This window comes from Poecilia latipinna, unplaced genomic scaffold, assembly GCF_001443285.1.
Source record: "Poecilia latipinna isolate Pla-1442-1.1 unplaced genomic scaffold, P_latipinna-1.0 Scaffold22, whole genome shotgun sequence".
In the NCBI taxonomy this organism is placed as follows: Eukaryota; Metazoa; Chordata; class Actinopteri; order Cyprinodontiformes; family Poeciliidae; genus Poecilia; species Poecilia latipinna.
This window is the reverse complement of record NW_015112638.1, coordinates 56,473-76,848: the sequence shown is the minus strand read 5'-3', so window position 1 is coordinate 76,848 and position 20,376 is coordinate 56,473. Positions and strand designations below refer to the sequence as shown.

The following is a 20,376-nucleotide window of genomic DNA, read 5'->3' as shown; positions in this document are numbered from 1 at the left end:
TCGTCCAATTTTTCTTTTATCAAGCCCTAATTGCCAAGATTCAGATAATGTAAAATATTTTCCTATCCTAACTTTAAGAACTCTGGTTGATGCATCTGTAGGTCAAAAATACTCTTCAGCATGTATAGGCAATATGCAAAAGAAAAAAAAGAATGTCATGAAAGATTTGACTAATTTAATTTATCAAAGTGAAAATGATCTAGACCCACAGTTTGTTTTTCTTTTCCATTTCAGACATAAAATACACAAAAAAGACAGAAAAAAAGAGTTTTTAAATCCTAAAGTTTTGTTCTGTCCTTCATAATCATGACGAAGACTCATCACTGGAAATAAAATGTTATCTCTAAAGAAGAAAATGTAGCAATGGAAAGTTTAGTAGAAGGAAAAATAAATGTAAAAAAAAAAAGGCAGCAACTACCTTGAAAGGATTGTGACGCACACTCTCAAGGTTGGGAGATATTCACCATGTTTCAAGTGTTAGGAAGAAAGTGCTGAGTGTGTAAATTCCACTTGACATACTTTTTTCGCCTTACGAAATATTGTAATTTTCTGATGAACTGAATTGTGGATTTTCATCAGTTAATCATCAAAGTTAACAGAAATAAGTGTTTGTTTAAACTGAATTGCTAAAATAAATGATATTTTGCTATTCAGATCTACTGACATACTTTTTAGTCTAACAACAATCAGATAGAGATTAGGGGCGTATCGGTGGGTGTATACATATGGATAATCTTAATACTTTTTTGTTTTCCGGTAGATTCAAAGCCACTACTCCTATCAAGCCCTATCAGCTCACAACATATTTTTCCTCATTTATCTGTTACTGACCTTAGAGAAAAAACATTCAGAATTGGTCAAATGTAAATCGAGCATGTCACACCTCAGAGAAAACCAGAAATAATCCAAACCAGGACGGTCAGTGGGTCTCTATTTGTATTTGGTCCAGACGGGTTCATAGGTCATTCTGTCCAGCAAAATCTAACGAGCTACATATAACTTGAGTCTAGGTCACAAACCTGAGGTTCCATCTTTGATTATGACCCTAAGAATATCATGTAGGTCCTCCCTTCCATCAGTCCTACAGACTTTGGGAAGTCAGTGAGGAGTGGTGAGGTTTAAGGCTCTGCTCACAGGAAATCACGAGTAAAAAATAAAATCACAGCGTGCATGAAATATTGTAAAAAAAAAAAGCAGTAAAATGATTGAAATATTACTCTGTTAGCATAACTTCCAAATTAAAAAGGCTTTTCTTTACATTTCTACAACTGCTGCCCAGTTTGCATATATGATGGGCATATGCATGCGCGCGCTGCAGATCTTTAAAGTTTTCCTGCAGAAACTTGCAGGCATGAGCTCGGCGGCCAACGTGCCGCAGAAAACTGCCAGGCCCGCTTGCAGACCCTGCAGTTTGTTTAGCAACACTCCTTTTGACGACGCCCGAAGGGTGCAATTAAGCCCAATTAGAGGCTGTCGGTTTTATTAAGAGGCACAGACTGGCCAGGCTTGGGGGCAGTGTGGGGTAGAGGAGGGAGCGAAGGAGGAAGAGAGGAGAGGGGGGGGAGGAGAGTCTGCAGCACCGATGTACTGCTGCTGCTGCTGCAGAGGAACTAGGCAAGTAAATAAACTTTAAGCCAACCAATGAGATGTTAAACCTGAATGGAGTCGGGTTGAGCAGGTAACCCTGATGATGGCACGATGGGAAAAGCACTTTTAGTGATCAGAGAGATCGTGTGGGGATCAATGGATGACAACAGCAGCTCGTCCATAAATACTCTGCGGCTACAGTGAATGCAGACATGTGTGGATACAGATGTCACAAAGCATTTTCGGAAGGGGACCGGTTGGGGGGAGGCGCGAAGGGTGTGGGGGGGGGCTCAGTGATAGTTATGCGATTCTGCCCTGACACATCAGTGTGTTAGTGAAAAGAGCAATACAGCTGGCTGGGAACAAAAAAACGGCAGCATCGCTTTCATCAGCGAATCAGAAAAAGAAAAAAAAAAAAAAAAACACGCAAATGAATGTATCATTCCCCCCCCCCACCCCACTCTCCTCACAATTCCTTTTCCGTCGACCCCTCGACAGGGAAGTTTACAGCTAGATATCATTCGCACCCTCGTTTTCACATTTGCGCTTGGACACGTTTCAAAAGCCCGGGCCCTTTTCATCTCCCCGCTCGCTGTGAGGAAATTTGCTCCTTAATGGCTTTCAAAACAGGAAGCGCAGACAATATAAAAAATAAAAAGGAGAAGAAGTGAGTAGAATGCTTTGCTCTCTCTCTCTCTCCACCTCCCCCCCCCACCACAACCACCACCCCCATCCACCCTCAACGCCAGCCGCCGCCAGCCGTCACATCCTTCCCGAATGTGAGCGCCGCCGCCGCCGCCGCTGCTGCTGCCGCCGTGCCAAGGTGCCAACTGTGCCAGTCACACTGACCTCCATCTGCAGGCAACTCGATACCATCTCTTCAAACCGCCGCGCGCTCTCGCTGAATGGGGCTCGCTCAGTCGCAGTGAAGCCTGAATGCCATTCAAAGCTGCGGCTCGGAATTGTGTTTCAAGTTTGTGCGCTATTGTATCCTTTGTTCACAGCTGCTGTGTAGGGGAAGGAAAGGGAAAAAAAAATCCTTTATCACTAAAATGAATACTAAAACGGTTGTACTGGAGGAATGCACAGAGGAATACATTACCACCAATGTGCAAATTATTCCACTATCAGGCAAATTAGAGCCGATTTTTTTTTTCTCTCTCCCGCAAGACTTTATCAATGACCCTTGCAAGGAGAAGAAGGGGGGAAGGCCGAGCTGCTGCGGACCGTCTCAAATTGCTTCTAAAAGACGGTTGTCTTGCCAAGTACTATGTGTACTATTTTAGCTGTATATGTAGGTGTCTGTTTACTCATGTTGTATTCATAATTCCGCCTCCTGCAGGGCATCCGTGTCCACCGAGTGCCCTTGAACATGCCATGAGTAGTCTTTCTGCGCCTCGACTAAAAAGAGACCTGAAAGACAGCTACACACGCTTCCGCACAGTTGGATAAAACAAACCTTAACCACACAACTCAACCTCACCAAAGAACCAGATTTTTTTTTTTTCAAAAGATGTTCTGAAGAGTGTTTTTTTTTTTCTCTCCCCTCGTCTTTGCTTTTTGCTCTCCCTGGGTAAAACAAATGCATCATTTTCCAGTTTAAAAAAAAAAAAAAAGAAAAATCTTTACTCCCTCTTCTCCCTCCCATTGTGCTGTTTCCGTGTATGGAAGTGCTCCCTCCCATTGATTTTCTCCCAGCCGAGGCCCTACCCTACACGAGCTGCTTCCTCTGCGGTGTCATCTCCTTGTGCCTCTCTGCTTTTAACTGCGTTTTACTCCTGTGGCTCGCTGTACACCTGCCAGACTGGCAGTGGTGAGTGAAGTCAGAAGAACTGACAAGAACGCTCAAAAGTTTTTGATACTGATTTGGCTTTTTGTTTTTGATGCAGATAATGAGGATAAAACCTACAGCTGCTGGAAGCCTGTTGAATCAAGTGGTAATGTCGATGAGAAGAATGCATCAGGAACTATTTCCTACTTTAGAGATTTGTGTCACACTTCGCGGTTTGCATTTAGGCTAAAACGTTTCTCCCACCTGAGCTGCTCTGCAGCTCCTCCAGAGTTAACATGGCTGCTTTTCTGATTAACTCTCTTCATCAATGTAATAATATTCTCTAATAAATAGCTAAAGTCTTGTGTGTGAGCTTAAATCACACACATTTACTTGTATCAGATTAAAAGGGGATGAATACAAATGCACACCACACTTTTCAGCTTTTTTGGGGGGGGTTTTAGTGGCGGCCTTTAAGAACCACGCATCAGACTTTAATGTCTGTGACATAAAATCTAGGACTGCAACTAACAATTATTTTAGTAATCGATTATTATGACGATTAATTGATTAAAAATCTAATAAAAAACTAGAACAATGTGCATAATTTTCATCCTTTTCTATACAATATCAGAAAAACTTCAAAAGATGCCCATAATTTCAATATTTTTTTTAAAATAGCAAAATAAACATCAAAATTGCCTGCAATGCAAAAACTGCTTTCCTTTAATGAATGATTGATAATTTGTAGCAAAGAACGCCTCTGCATATAAAAAAAAAATCTTCAAACATCCATCCAGATGTGGAAATCACAACCCTTTCTGTTTGACTTATCATTATAGTGAAAGACAAATCAGGTTATTATTTTGACATGAGCATGTTGTTTTTTCAGCAAATTGCCATTTTATGAGTCTGCTTACTCCACTTAACAATTAATAAATTGCAAAATTTGTTTATTTCAAGAATCGATTCATCGTGATTAATCCGATTAATAATTTCAGTAATAATAAAATCCCAATTTAAATGTGTGAGGAAAAATAAAAAGGTTCAAATACTTGTGGGGATGCTTCAGCAGGCCACTGTGCATGCCTTTTTCAGATCTGTTTCATGCATGAAGCCTCTCGGCATAAAAAAAAACATATACTGTGGAGTGATATACGATAGGAGTATTTAAAGGCATCCGTTTATTCTTGACGGGACTCGATATTCCAGGGAGTTTAAGGGAATATTTTCCAGCCTGTGCAGCCTTTGCTCTACCAGCCACCCACTCACCCCCACTGTGATGCGTGCCTGCGTCCACTGGGGGCTACAATTAGCCCATCAAACTCATTCCACACCACCTCTCCGATCCCCTTTCTCTCACCCTCCAAAAGCCCGGGCTCCTCGGAAGAGACAGGCAACTTGTAAGACTGGGGGAGGTAAGCCTTTGAAGTGCCAAGTTTTTGCAGAAGCCTCGCTTTTTTTACCCCCCCTCATATCGAGGCTGAGGCGATAGAACAATTAAAGTATCTGGAGCGGCGGGCTGACTCCGCGCTTCATGCATGCGCCTGCCTCAGCTCCGGCCCCTCGGAGGTAAAGGGGTGGCAGGGCCAGTGACACGCACGTTTAGATGTATTTTTATGCCAAAGCCGTAAATCTGTCTCGGCGTACGCGCCTGGCTTCTGATTGGCTGGACACGTTTCTGTCTGCGTCTGTCAGTTACGAGCTTTTAAATCTGGAGCAGCAGTGCAGTATTTCACAACTCCGCCTGGCCTCTGGCCCTGGATTTAACTTCAGCGGTTCGTATAAATAAGTCAGACTTGACTAGTTAACAATTCTCATTATCCGCCAGGGGTTTGAGTGATTTAGAATGCAGAAACAGAGACGTATTAGTGCGAGTTTTCTGTTGGGATCAGAGGCAAAGGACAGACGAAAGTTACATTTTGTGCTCAGATAATGTTCAGAAATTTCCCCCGACTTGGCCTGCATGACGGGAGCCAACATGTCGTCTCCTGACTCTAAGCTGAACAAACTCAGGGCCCTGGGATCCGATGGGGGCTGCTGTGTGTTGTTGTGCAAAGACAAAGCTCCTCTTTCTGGCTCTGCTCCGGTGGGGCTCGGTGGCAGCAGGCCAGGTAATTACACAGCACTGTCTTAAGAATCCAAGGAGAAAGGCCCGCTATCGTTCACATTTGCACAAACCCCCCTCCTCCCCACCCATCAATTATGTGTACTCACTGAGTATACAGCTCCACCTGCACACACACTTAATTTTAAACAACGATTACATTACGCCAGGCAGGATTACAGTGATTCCAAACTGCATGGCGGCTCTGCCTCTGGGACCAGAGGTCAGCGTTTGAGTAGAGCGACACCGGCCACAGACTGAACAGGTGTGTAACTTATGCAGATGCGCAGCTCCAACATGTGGTCTGCATTAGTTGCTGCCGCTGCTGCAGCCCGAAGCAAAGGTTTCCCTCCGGAGCGGGAGTCGAGTCCAAAGTGTCATTCCGGATTAGCAATCGACTCGCTGCTGAATCCCCTCCAGTCAGGAAGAGGACATTTCCTCGAATCGGAATACTTTCACGTGTTTCATGAGCACATTTCACGACCTTCCAGATAATGTAGACCCCCTTTGACAGGACAAAGTCAATGCCGATATTTCTGATGAGACACAGATTAGCTTAGAGATATTTATCTCTCTAAGATAAACTGACTGGATGGATGGATGCATGGATGGATAAACAAGTCGTTGGACGGATGCATCAACCCAACGATGGATGGGTGACAAACCCATCACCCATCCACTGAAAAACCAATCACTGGAAGGGTGGATGAAATGGTAAATAAACAAATTGTCAGATGGATAAACCAAACATTGGATGGACAGACGGATGGATAGATGACATGAAAGATAAACCAATCATTGGCTGGGTGGATGGATGGATGATGGATGATTGGACAGACAGACAGAAAGAACCATCAGAGCAGCAGCAGGCTGCTGCTGCTTCTATAATCTGCAGTGAAAGGAAACGGTGAGTCAAGTGTTTTCTGTTTTATTGACAATTGCAGGTTTAAACATGCGCTGACTCAGCAGCGTTTAAGCACTTGTATCCCCCAACGTTGAACATAATTCCTTTAATTTGTCCAAGGTAAACGTGAAGGCACGCAATGATCTTCGCTTCTCATTCAGTAATCTTATAAAGCGCTTAAGACGTCCAAACACAAAAGTACATAAAAGAATCGTGACCGACTCTGCAGCCCAGTCTGAAGGCTGACTATCCCTTTAAAAAGCACAGATCTCGCATTATCTACAGAGCTGATTTTATCGGCTCTCATTATAACTTCATTTACAACTTCTTTTAAGTCAGTTAGCTGCAGGAGAACAAAACCAAGACTACTTCATAAGGGCATTGATGTTTTTGAATGAGTGAATGTAAGGCTGGAGCACGGCAATAAGGGTGAGCCTCTTTCTTCTGACAAAAGCACAAAGAGACGGAGGCGCGAGATGGCACCAAGGCAAGTAAATTGCACCAACAAAACAAAAAAAAAAAAAGAGGGAAGTCATGCTTCAACAGAGTGGGAGGTGGTCTCTCCCTCTCTCTCCCTTCTATCTTGCTGGTTATTCCACACTTTTTCCAGAGAAAGGATAAAAAAAAAATGCCACGGATTCCAGTGAATGCCAGTGAGACTCAAGCGAGCTATTCATGCTGCCAGTTGATTTAGGCATGCCTCGCTACACACCAATCAGCCCCAGCCCCGGCCTCGCCAGCCAGCCAGCCAGCCACTCACTCACTCGTCTGCCACTCTATCGCAAGATGGAGACAGCGCCAAAAAGTTCCAATTAAAATATCCGTTTGTGAAGTCTGCGCAGGAAAAAAAAAAAAAGAAAAAAAAGAATGGCGTAGGAGAAAATACAACAAAAACTGCCAAAATCCTGCGGACAAGCCTCATACTTAGGAGCTGCTTCTGTCTGCACTAACTAAATAAGTAAGAGGAGAGTGTGTGGATGTAAGACGGGGCGCCTTGTTATGGAGAAAAGGGGCATGTTGCAGATGGGAAGGCGACGCCATTCCCCTTCAAAAAAAAAAAAAAAACTTTATCGGCTGGGTCGATAAAGTTCGCACGCCGATCCATCGCCTTGCCGTCGTTTAATGAGCCGGAGAGGAGGAGGAGGAAGTGCGGCGTCCACAGAATCCCGCCGCCGTCTCTCTTCCTTTCTTCAAATCTCACACGCGGCTGTCACGCAGCCGGTCTGGCCGTGCTGTTTATCTCACTCCAGGAGGATGTTAACAAGACAAATGAATGAATAAAATACACAAATAATGTGTTTAGGTAATGTTAATAATGCATGAAATGGAAGCTGCTTTGTGACAGTCGTGCTGCATTCAGGATTCCTTATCCCCCGAAGTTTGATGACAGGCTTGTTTATTCCCTTTCTTGGCGGCAGATTTCCCAGGCGATGCGTGGCCGTAGATGCGGGCGTCTACGGCACCATTTTGCTGATGAGGGAAGTTAGAAAAAAAACACAGTGCTCTGACAAATTTAGACTTTTCTAGGCTCATATGCTGTCACTGCTGAGCCATTCTCCAGCATGAACCTTCATCTCAACAGTCATGCTGTTCCTTGTTTTGTTTCATGACTGATTCCACTTTTCTGTCCCTATTCAATACATGTATATATTCCCATTGCTTATAAAAATCTAAAACTGAATCTGTTCAGCCCCTTTCCACTTACACCCTTTAGTAAAATCCAGTCCAGCCATCCATCTCAAAAAATATATTATTTAAAAACAGTAGGTCTGTCAAAGTTTTCCTAGAGATCATCACTAAGACCAAAGAACATGGCAGTCAGGGAGAAACTTCTGAAGAAGTTTCAAACAAATTACAGCTGTATGATGTCAGGGGAAACAGAGAAACGTCAACACGGTTGCTGACTTTTCCAATGATCATAATTTCTAAATGAGAAGTAGGAAAAAAAAAACAAACTGAGACACGGTTGGAGGTTCACCATCCAGCAAGGCTTCGACCTCCAACCGAGTCAGAGCTGCAATGGCTGCAACAATCATGTGTTGGGGTGGTCCAGTCAAAGTCTTGACCTAAATCCAATTGAGAGTCAGTAGCAAGACCTGAAGATTGATGCTAACAGATTCTTTGGAATGCCTTGTCTTTATATATAAAAAAAAAAGCCGGCTTAACAATAACACTGAGGCATGTGCGCACCTGCAGTGGTACGCAAGAAAAGTCAAGGAAGTGTCCCAAAAAACAAAACAGGAGGAGGGGAAAGTCGGTCCAAGAAACTGTCTGGGTTAGAAAATAAGGATCATATCCAGTTCTTTTCCTGGACCAACACTTGAAATAAGAAACAGGTCCAAGAACTCTGGACTGCACAGACTAGTGAGACGACAACACAAACGTCAAAAAACAGAGTCAACCAAATCCAGGTAAAGTTCAGGAGAGTCTTTGCTTATACTGAAGAGGGAAATCAAATAAACCGGGAGGCTGCAGCCGTTCTGACTTCTCCAAACCGACAAACTGTTTGGAATACACAAGGACGGTGCTTAACGACTCAGAAAGCAGACACCCCATGTTTACCCCCACACACTCCAAAGAAAAGACCCTGTCCTATCATCAGGCGGGTGGGGACAGAAAACCTGAATTCGAGGCGGCTTAAGTGCTCTCTGGAATCACTCAGCATTCCCCTCCCTTCCCGGTCCGGTCCGCAGAGCAGAAATTTGACTGCGACGGCGTAGCCATCCATAACAATAAATTGTCCTTTGGGGAATTTTGGCGGGGCTCCGTGTTTTCCCTCCCATCTTTTTACCCCGCTGTAGTCCCAGCGTGCTGTTCCAGTTCCAAAAAGCTGTCTCCGTCACTCTCAATCACAAGCAGCTTGTCTGTATGCAAAAAACAGACGCTTTTCCGAAGGCTTCAGTCAGAGGTAGACACGAAGAAGCGCACGGATCTGAGACTTGCAAAGGAAGAGGTCTGCTACTTGTTTGGCCTGGGCTTCATGTGGGTCGTTTACTGACTAATAACGTAGTGCATGGGAAAGGTTAGTCGGGAATAATTTTTAGGGGTCTGGAACATTTATAGTTGCCAAATTCCATACTTTTCCAAAGTCAAATCTCCAGGGTCCCATGTGCTTGTTAAAAGCATTAATATAAAAAACGTTTAGTAAGCAAGGAAGGAAGATGGGGAGGGAAGAAGGAAAGTAGGAAGGAACAGACTTTATACTTCCAATTTAAAATGTTTCGGACAAGACTTAGCATTTCCCACAGAGGAGATAAGGTGAGTTTAGCCAAGTAAGCTGTGAAGTGTTATTAAAAGATGATTTTACTTAAATTAAATACTAAATCGGGATAGTTAAAGTGTTTAATAATGCGCTTCAAGTTTCCAGATTTCCTGGAAGGATGTGCTAAATTATTAAAGGGCCAAACCTCTACCAGCTATTCACAAACTGATATTTGGCATTAAGGTTTAAAGAAGATTTTCCCTCTGACCGATCCTTTTACTGAGATGTCAGATTCTGTCTGCCACATTGTGCTGCACCCTGCAGGACAGCTGGCTGAGGAAGGCTGTTAAACTTTTCACTCACATGAAATAAAAATACTAATTTCCAGTCAGTATTTAATTAATGCCATCTTAAGTCTACAGATGGAGAGCTGTGGATGTTGTCGTTAAGCAGCTGATTGCTGGGTGGCGGCCAGAGCAGATAGCCCTACTAACTAATCAGCAAATATCAGGTGCATGCAACACATTTTTAATTAAGTCTATATCAAAATCAAAATAAATAAATGTTTGGATTACATTTTGTAAACTATACTGTTTGCAACAATATAAATAACAGTTTTTCTGTTATGAATAAAAATAAAGCTCTATCATGTTCTACATTTTTGTTTTGAATCTTTATTGAAGGTCATCTTTCTTGTGATATTTCCTATTCTTTATTTCAATCAGTGGCTGCAAACTGTTCTTATTCGCGGTGAAAGCTGTTCAACAACAAACACGGACCTGTGAACTAATTTGAAATCCTTTGTTTAACTCAATAAAGCAGACTGGATTCAATGCATCTACGGCCCGAAACACGCGGGACACCGATGTACGAATCTGCAGCCAGAAACTCCCTAAAACCCTCGGAGCACAGCTGGAGAATCAGTTCAACCTGTTCCCTCCTAAACTTCCTGGAAAAAAAAAAAAAAAAAAAAAAAAGGCAGATTTTTTCTGATGAGTAACAGGGAGGGTTAGTCACTCGAACGGGACAGAAAAAAAAATGGCTTCGACAAACAGCAGGATTTTAAATTTGCTCCGCAACTTCCAGCTGGAATCTCCTCCTTCTGCTACGTAATTCCCCTCCTCTTTGTGGCTCAACCTCAGCCTCCCACCCCTCATCCCTTTACATGCTACAGCTGGGAAGAAAGGGGGGTGGAGGGGAGGGGAAATGAGGTCAAGGATCATGTTACTCCTTATACTCTAACCTCCCTCCTCTCTCCCTCACTCAAAACTTCATTCCATCACTGCAGCTTCCCCCCGTTTTACCCCACCCTTTCCCGTGCCCTCGGCCCGGTGCTAATTGGTAAATCTGTTGAACCATGCCATCTCCAACAATGAGGCACCTGGAGCTCTGTCAAAACAAGTTCCCCTGCGCAAACGGCCTCCAGTGTTAATGCAGCGGCGTGCCGAGCTGCACAGTCTGCTGTCACCCTGCAGAATGCAGATCAAGCCGTCCGGGGGAATTTGTCAGAGATGAGCACGCTCTGACAGCCGACGGTGGGAGTGGTTCGTTAGGAATAAAGATTAATCATCAGCAGTGTATCTGACTCTTGATCCTGGTTCTTTGTGCAGGACAGCAATTAGAAAAATCTTACTAAGACCGATGAGTTTTTTTTTTTTTTTGTTTGTTTGTTTTCAAAGCCTCCACAGGTCAGCTCTCTTTGTTAAAAGGGAAACATCATCGTCTCGCTTCACCCCGACAAGCCGTCATCCAAGACTCGAGTCACACCTTAGGCTCAAGGACGCTGCGTCCACACCGGCGCAGACAAAGGTGTGTTTGTAAGACACACACACACACACACCCATGCACACACACACACACACACACACGCCGAAAGACAGACCGGCGCACCCAAAGTTGATCCTGCCAGACCTTGTCAAACAAGTTTTAGCAGAGACGGAGGGAGGGAACCTAAGCATCAAGTCGACACGAGGAAAAGATTGTTTTTTTCTGTCTATCAAACGTGATTTACCGTCTTTCTTGACTGGTTTTTCTTTCATTTATCTAGTGTTATTTACAGGCAACAAAGGCCCCGGCAGAGTGTGCATAATCAACAAGCAATTGATTAGTCAAACAATTGGAGTGAGCCCTCCAGAAGGCCGCAGTGGCCTCAGAGGAGATTAAGCCTCCTCTCTTCTGGGTTTTGGTAATGCCCGGCCTATTTCTGGCTTCACAGCGCCTGACTGAGGCGAATCCAAACAAGGTTTACTGAAGTCCCTCAGCATGTCAGTGCGGCGGCACTAAAAACAACAGCTAACCTTACCTTGGGACTCCGCTTTTTGATTACTTTGAGGGGTTTTAAATAGATGCAGGGAAAACAGGAACCAGAGAGGGACATTCAGAGTCCAACACGGTTATCTGGACTCTAAATCTTCAACCAGTGGATGTAAACACTCCAGTTTAGTGCGTCTTTGTGTGAGGAAAACTCTGTTAGTCAGTTTGTGTGAGGATACAGGGCCGTTTTTGAAAGCGGCTGCATAAAAAAAATAAATTAATAAAAAACAGGTTTTTGTAAAAAGCTTTGTCCTATAAAAGGATGTCAATAAGAAATGGTTAAGACATGACAGAAACCAAACAAAGACAAAAACAGTTTGTTTTCCACCTGCTGTCACATTACAGCCACAGACTTCAGTGCATTCCACTGGGATTTTACGAGACAGACCAACAAAAGCTGGTGCATGAATCAATGAATCACATGATAAAGGAAATAAGATTGATAATTACTATTTCCATGATTGTGTTTCTCATGTCTCTCTTTCTACGACAGACCGGATGACCAAGGTCCTGCCCCTTTGTTGAAGGAAAATTTTAGTACAGACTTCAGTATCTATTTTATTTATTGCTTCAGCTGTTTTGTTTATTTATTTTGTGGATTTAAAATGTCTTCCACTTATAGTGTTAAGCATTCATTAGAAATGAAAGTTGAATAATATATGACAGGGTTTACTGCATTACTGTCCCGTCATTATACCAATTATATCATCATCATTATTTCCATTGCATTGCTTGAAAATGTTCTCAACACAACAGTATCGTTTGTTGCAATAACTTCTGGAATAATTTATTGCCCAGTGAAATTTGTGACCATGACAGGCGTCGTTGTGAAGTAAAGTCAATGGGATGCATCTTTAACTTTTTGGGAAAAAGTCAAGGCTTTACAGATTGACCATTCACTGAGAGAACAGCTTTTCAGATTGGACAGAGAGCATCTTGAAACAGATTTTCAGCCTGATTTAGATCTGGACTTTGACTGGGCCATACTAACATAAGTATATGCTTTGATCTACACCATCTCATAGTAACTTTGGCTGATCGTCCGCTAGACTCTCCAGTCTTCTGCAGTCTGTGTTCCTTCGTAATGATGTTTGTTCACTAATGTTCTCTGGAAAAACAACCGAGGCCGTCTCAGAACAGATACAATTACACACAGCTGAACACGTTTAGTGTCTTATTTGGACCAATTGTTTCCACCGGTTCTTGTTTTAAGGTATCAAAGTGAAAGGGGCAAAATAAAACCATGACGCACTTTTTTGTGTGTTGGTCTAAAAAAAACCCCAATTAAATTCAGCGAAGTAATGTGACAAAAAGTGGAAAAGTTCAAATGATAAAAAAATACCTTTGAAAGGCCAAATTAAGCAATAAAATACCTAAACATCCAATGAAACATCAATACAGTTATACACATTAATAAATGCATTATCAGCACCATTCATCATACATAAACATTTGAGTTCTGATTTCACATAATAAGGCATTGCAGACATTCAGTAGCATATAAACAGCAAATCAGCAGCAATGAATGATTATGATTGTCATTATCACGATTTAAGGTTCTTTTCATTCACTACTTTTGCCATTTTAAATAATCAATAAATAATCAGTTGGTAATTTGAGTGCATAATCAGTCAAATGAAAAAAAAAAAAAAAGCATATTATTTTTGGAATTCAAAGGTCTCTCACCAAATGAAATTGGTGAAGGCTCAGATCTGACTGTCCGGGGAATTCCCAGCAGAAGGGCCCCTGAAAGGCAAAGACGGACGTTCCCAAGTCACACAATTATATCAGCTCTCCATCTCTCCTTTTTATTTCTCTCTCAATCTCTTTCTCTCTCTCTCACACACACACACATACACACAGGCGCACACACAGCTCTGCATACAAACTCAGCAGAAGGTTTTATGCAAAAAGAAACATGTTCGCATTGGAAAAAAATAAAAAGCTGCATCCCCTGGCTGTTTTACTAATTTAAGCTACCACCTCGCCCATGCTGGCTCAGCTCTCGATGGGCTCCGTTAGAACTGGTTTTACACAGGGAAAACGGGAGTGTGCTGGCTCTCAACTGGTTTAACAGTTGCCTGGTTGTTAAAACAACGCTGCGCTTTGCTGAAACACTTCACCTCCTCTGTGTGAACAAGGATGCCTCAGCTGCACTAGCTGGCCAGATTCTGCCTCAGTGGCACAAGTTATAATGTCAAAGCTTCTTTAATCCCAATTGCATGATGACTTTTCACATACCAGTTCAGAACATGCATAATGTTTCAATTTAGCAGAGGGATATCTGAGCTTTAACTGTCCTGTAGCTAAAAGGAAAAGATGAAATTACAAACAAATGACAGAGGACAGGAGAGGGGGAAAAGAAGGTTGAGACTGAAAACAAAAGAAGGGATAAACTAGTGAAAGTCAAACAACATGCAAAGGGAAGCAACGGGGCTTTTTAGTTTACTGAAGGGCTCTGGTACCCAACAGCTACTGTGCACTCAGATCACTGGGTTTTTCTTCTACTCGTGTTGACCCTCGGGCCAGCGAGATAGCTCCTCATAAAAGCTAGTCAGTAAACACTGCGGTTTACTGGCGCGGCGCGTGCACGCGAGCAAATATCCATTATGCCGTTAAAGTGTGTCCAACACAGACTCCCACATGCCCAACCCTCAGCAAGGGTTAGCTTAAGTTAATGGGGGGTTATTTAGCAGTCAGCAAGGAGACACAACAATAACGCTAAAACACACCGCTTGCATCCGGCTCTTCGCGGTACGATCCGATTGTTCCCATACATACGGACTCCGACTCGAGTGTCCATAACAGGACCACCGGACTCGTGAGATTGAGCATTCAGGCATGTTCCGGAAATCCCACCGGAATTAAAAGCTTCTCAAACAAGATCACTTTTTCCTTTTTTTTTGTATTTCTGAGCTCCTATCAGGGACAAGATCACTGCTCTTTAGGCTAGCAATAAGTTTTAGTTTGTCTCACTTCCTGTCTCACTCATAATCTGCGGTGAACTTGCCACGCACTTTCGACCAAAACAGACCCCAAGTCTTTCTTGGCTGGGCAGTCGGAGTAAATCTTTATCTCTGAGGCCTAATAAAGGCTAACAGATTATCAGGTGTCTTCACACCTGATAATCTGGTAGACAACTAAGGAGCACCATCAGATTTTAGCAATTTCTCTTTTCTCTTTGGCAGATGAGCCATTTTTCCCGCTAATGCTAGACTTGCCATTTGTTTTGGTTGTATTTACCCAGAATGCCCTGCGTTATTGTTAACTTTCTGCTTCTTGAGTAATTTCCAGTCCGCTTGGCAGTCTTATATACATTCGAACGGCACCAGAGTTTACCTCAACTGAACCGAGAACTAGCTCAAAACACATGCATGCCACATTTTTCCAATTCTTATTTGTAAACAAAGTCGGAACACATTATTGTCTTTCCATTCACCATAATGCAACACTTTGGACTGTTCTGTCACATAAATGGGTTGGAGACAAAATGTAAAAAAATATGAAGAGTACGGATACTCTGTCGAGCATTTTAGAATATTCTAAGATTCTCTTTAAAGTCAAAGGAGAAGAAAAAAAAAAACAATCTGCAGTCGGTTGTTGTGGGATTGCTGCAAAGTGAGCCAACACTGAGCGGATTGTCTGTGGGAACGAGCCGCCATCCAGACTACTGGACAGATACAATGACCGAGGTGCTCTCATTCTCATTGTCACGGTTCCCGGGGCTGACGCCACGTCTCGTCCAGGCCGATGACGCAAGCGTGGCCCTCTCCAGCAAGCGCCCGAAGCCGGAGGAGGCAACAACGCCGAAACAAACTGGTCGATAAGAATAAACATGTTATATAAAATATGCACACGCACACAAAAAGACCCTCTATCATCACATAATCCGGCATGCTAAGTGTATTTCTGGTTTCAAAATTGGAGACAACCGTAAATAAATGCGTGGGATGTGAGCCTTCTTGTGCAGCAGGGGATGGATGGAAGGATGCATGCACAAACAGAAGACAAAAAAGAAGGGAGGTGGTTACTTGGATGAAGGCTTAAAATGCAGCAGGAAAGAACAGCTAAAGGTCAGCAGAAGTTAAGGACAGAAAGAGCCTGTAAGGTAAAGGCGGCGGAGTCGGGACGGGTGCGTGGGTGGCGCCTGTTGACCATGGGGGTCGCTCATTAACAACAGCGAAGGCTGGGCCTCCTAGAGTCCCTTGCAATTGTCTGGCCAGCCCAGGTGTATGGGGTATTCAGACCACAGGAAGCCCCCCTTTTCATCCCCTGCTACTCAAGGATGGATAGAGAAGTGGTCCCAGAAGGTGAATGTGATCCTGCCTCTTTTTTTATTTTATTTTTTTCCCTCCCAGAGTCGGAGTTCTTTGACCCACTACAGGAATCCACAGTCATTGTGATGAGTCTATTCTGAATGTTTAACCAGGACGCTGCTCTGTTTTTCAGCCTCGCTCTCCTGCACTGCAAGAAAACACAAAATCTCACCAAGGATTTCTTGTCCTGTTTCCTGTGCCAATATCTTATTTCACTGGAGACAAAACTAGCTTATAAGTAACTTTTTAGCAATATACAGCAGCTTGTTTTAAGTAAATAATTCCTTAACAGTAATTTAGAAAAGAAGTATTTCCACTGTCATATTACTTTACAATCAACAAGACATTTTTCCCATCTTTTAAGTGAAATGATCTACTAGAGGAAGGAATTATTTACATAAAACAAGCTCCTATATCTTGCCGAAAAGTTACTTGTAGGTTAGTATACTTGGATTGAGACACACACTAGGCCAAAAACACTTGGTAAGATTTTGTGTTTTTGCAGTGTGCACACATTCCTCTGGAAAACAGGTTTGTCTGAATGGAAATAAAGTGGAGGTTGTCGAGGCTCAGGCGGGAGGTCCGGCACACCGTAAAAACGAACAGATTCCATCACTTCCTCCATACTAATTACGATACACTTCGAGCAAACACCCTCTCTCTCTCTTTCTCTTTCTCTACATCCCTCCAAAGCCTATGCTTCACTACCTCTGACACACACACACACACACACACACAGACACACACAGTAAGGTGCAGTTGGGAAATGGTTAACACTCCAGCCGTCCCCTGCTGCCAGTGAAAGCCCACAAAACAATGGAGACATTGTTTGGCCAGGGCTAGACTCTAGACTCCAAGGCTGTGCATGCGTGCGCGTGTGTGTGTGTGTGTGTGTGTGTGTGTGTAGGAGAGGGAGAAATCAGTGTGTATCCTCTTAAAGCAGGGGATGTCTTTCCCTCTCAAAGCTTAAAATACGAATTAAGTTGCTTTCATACCTTTTCTTTAAGCTAAGGCAGGATCTAAAAAATCAAACCAACTTTGATCACATGACTGAGACGAGATCCTCCTTCACCTCCCCCCCTCTGGTCACATGACATCATGACATCACCAACACAAGCCTGGACTCCTGCTGAGGCCGCCGCTGTGTTATTGTTGATGATATCAACACACGCAGCCCAAGTTTGTAGATTTACTAAACACTCTGATTTGGCTCATTGTCTCGCTGAGTTCATACTATACAGACTAACCTCCCTGCAAAAGTATTCACACCCTCTTGGACTTTTCCGCATTCTGAACTGCAAAATAAAGTCCTTTATTATGATTTCATGTGATAGAACAGCATTACATGCCTTTGTCTTCAGGCCTTTCTTACTCAAACGCCTATATGGAATTTCATGTCAGCATAAATCAAGCTGTTTTGTTTCTGGCCTCACAGGTTTATTACAGCATGGTGTCTGCATGTCTCAGCAAACCAAATTTAAGACTTTTTAAGACCTTTTTTAATGCCCTTTTTTAATGCCCTCTTGAATGAAATTTAAGACAAAAAAAACTATAAATGCACGAGATGTTTGGGAGATCCTTCTGTAACACAATCAAGCAAAGCAGAAACTGAGATTTCTGGGATGTTTGTGGCTCTTCTCTACAGCCTTAACCCTGACAGTGCCAAACTTACCAAAAATTTTATTTTTTCTGTTTGCACCAAGTCCTGTATGGGACGACAACAGTGGCAAAAGTGAACATCGTCCAGCCAAATGGAGATAAATTTGTTTTTACCTATGAAAGGCGCAAAAAAAGAGGTAGCTAGCTAGCTAGTATCAGTAGCTTCAACCACATCAAGCCACAGAAAATGTCTGACAAAATGTAATACCTGTGATAAATGTATTTAAGGTTAACATACATTTTTAAAATGAATTTAAGACATTTTAAGTTCTTAATTTTAGACAGACAAAATTAAGACTTTTTAAGGATGCGCAGATGCTCTGTACAGAAATGGCATCATGAACACCATGAACACATCACGCAGGTACAGGGATGAAGTTGCTGAGAAGCAGAATTAGATTCTAGAACAATATCCTAATCTTGGATCCTCTAATTGAGCCATGGACGCTCCAATATTAAAATTCAGGCCAACGCCGGCAGAAATACTGCCGATATTATATCATACAAAGTATATTTCCCTACTCTTTCAAATGACCACTACTCTGGCATTATTCTTTACTTCAGCTAAACATATCCACAATCCCGCACTGGATCATTATCAGTATTTTCCCCAAAAAACACCACAATGACATTTGTTATTTATACTCTCCACAAATCTGGCAAGATGAACCACTGTTGGAAACGGTAGCAGATGGTGGTGGCAGCATTATCTTTTGTAGAGATAGCCAAACCTTAAGCAACCAGCAACTTCGCAGCCCAAAACAGACACACCCCAAAAGACTAACTGCACCAGAAGGTGATTCTATAAAATACATACTACAAATGTATGCCACACTTTTCAGATTTCACAATGTGGATTGAGTCCAGTGTTATATATTTTTTTAAAGAACTAAACCTCAGAGGCCATAAAAGAACAGCTACATTTATATTAATTAAATTAGATACAGGTGAGGTTTATTTAATACTTGGTGCAATCAGTCCCCCTATCTTTAGGGGTATCGGAGTAAAGTGAAAATATTATTTCCACTTGTTTTCACAGTGTTGTGTTGTTTCTATCACATTAAATCAAGTGTTTGGTAAAAATGAGAAAATGTGAAAACTATTAAGTAGTATGAATACTTTTGTGAATTATTAAGCTTTCCTTTGGACTAAATATGAAAAGCTGATGCAGTTTTCAACATTTATCAGCCTAATTTATGTTTCAAACGCATCGAAAAAGGGTTTATTGGTGTACAGCGTCATGTCAACGCATGAACAAATACTCAGCACTGTTGATCTTTCCCCATAGGAGCTGCATGACACACAAAAATTGTTTTGCGGGCTCAACCTCCAAACCTGCACATCAGTAGGTGGATAAAATATTGAATGATTTTCAGCCAATGGCACAAAAGTTCAGCAGCGGCAGGTCTTAAGGCTGCCTGCAGGGCGGTCGCGCACTTCAAAAAGGATCCAGCTCGGCCTCCTCCGAGGGGCACGACAAGCCGGGGCATCCAGCGTGCCCTCGGGGAGAACAGCCATGATTTCCTCCTCTCTCTCTCTAAGCTGATCCTCCATCGTTCCCAAAACTGAGCTTTCCACACAGAGATGAAAACATTTGACTTCATATTTATTCCTCGTCTACGTCCGCCTTCGCTTCTGTTTATTAATGTTCCAGCTGTCTTATCGCTACCTGTGCAGCCTGCTCATGCTTCAGGCAGACGGAGGTCAAGGCACCTGAACGATTCGTTGCATTCGCAAACAAAATGGAGCTACTGTTGGCGGCCAAATCCACAGATAAGAGAATCATGCACCCCGAACAGTGAGACCTTTTTTTTTTTTTTTTTTTTTTTTTGAGTGGCACCTGCAAGATTCAACATGAGGTTGTCATTACGATTCACGGCAGCTGTCCTGCAGCTAATCTTTCCTTTTCTATATGTACGACAGCATGCATGATGCAAACGAGGGAAACATTGAAGCCCACTTCCCGCCTCAGCCAGAGGTGGATGCTGGAGCAGCTCGGGAGGAGCAGCCAACAATACGGGCAGCATTTCACATTCGGTTTCATCACTTCTACTAACAGGCAGTTGTGCGCCGCCTGTACAGCGCGGCGGCAACGCCTCTGATCTTAACCAGCCTGCGCATCAAACGCATCGCACAGAAGTGGGTAATAGGAGCGCAGACATTACAATAGTTTTTTTTTTTTTTTTGGTATTGATCAGTGTCATTATTTATTCAGGGTTATCTGTTTCACTGCTTTTGATTTGTTTATGTCTGTTTGGTAGTAAGGCCAAACAGAAGAGTTTCTACTGAAGAGAAAAAGAAAAGATGCCAATTTAACATCAAGCAGTTTTTCCTTCCACTCAACTTTCCATTAATATACTTAGATGCAACATCCAGAAAACCTAGCTTCTTTAGCAGTGACCTTGTGATTTGTGTGTTATCTGTTGATTTCAAAATTATCACCGAGGAAGTTTCCTTACCATTAAAGGGAAAGATCTGAATCCGCAGAAAGATAACCAGAAATGTCCTTCCTGAAAC

The 20,376-nt window shown here is 42.8% G+C and overlaps 1 protein-coding gene across 20 annotated transcripts in view; it reads right to left on the bottom strand.

Moving 5' to 3' along the window:
- tcf7l2 (transcription factor 7 like 2) overlaps positions 1-20,376 on the bottom strand; it is a 121,072-nt gene that overhangs the window by 51,133 nt on the left and 49,563 nt on the right. For 11 of the 20 annotated variants that reach the window (XM_015035950.1, XM_015036068.1, XM_015036053.1 and 8 more), the window contains exon 5: positions 13,571-13,630. The exons of the other annotated variants lie outside the window; for them this stretch is intronic. In XM_015035950.1, coding sequence (XP_014891436.1) covers positions 13,571-13,630 — 60 coding nt within the window. The remainder of the gene's footprint in view (positions 1-13,570; positions 13,631-20,376) is intronic. 20 annotated transcript variants of the gene reach the window in all.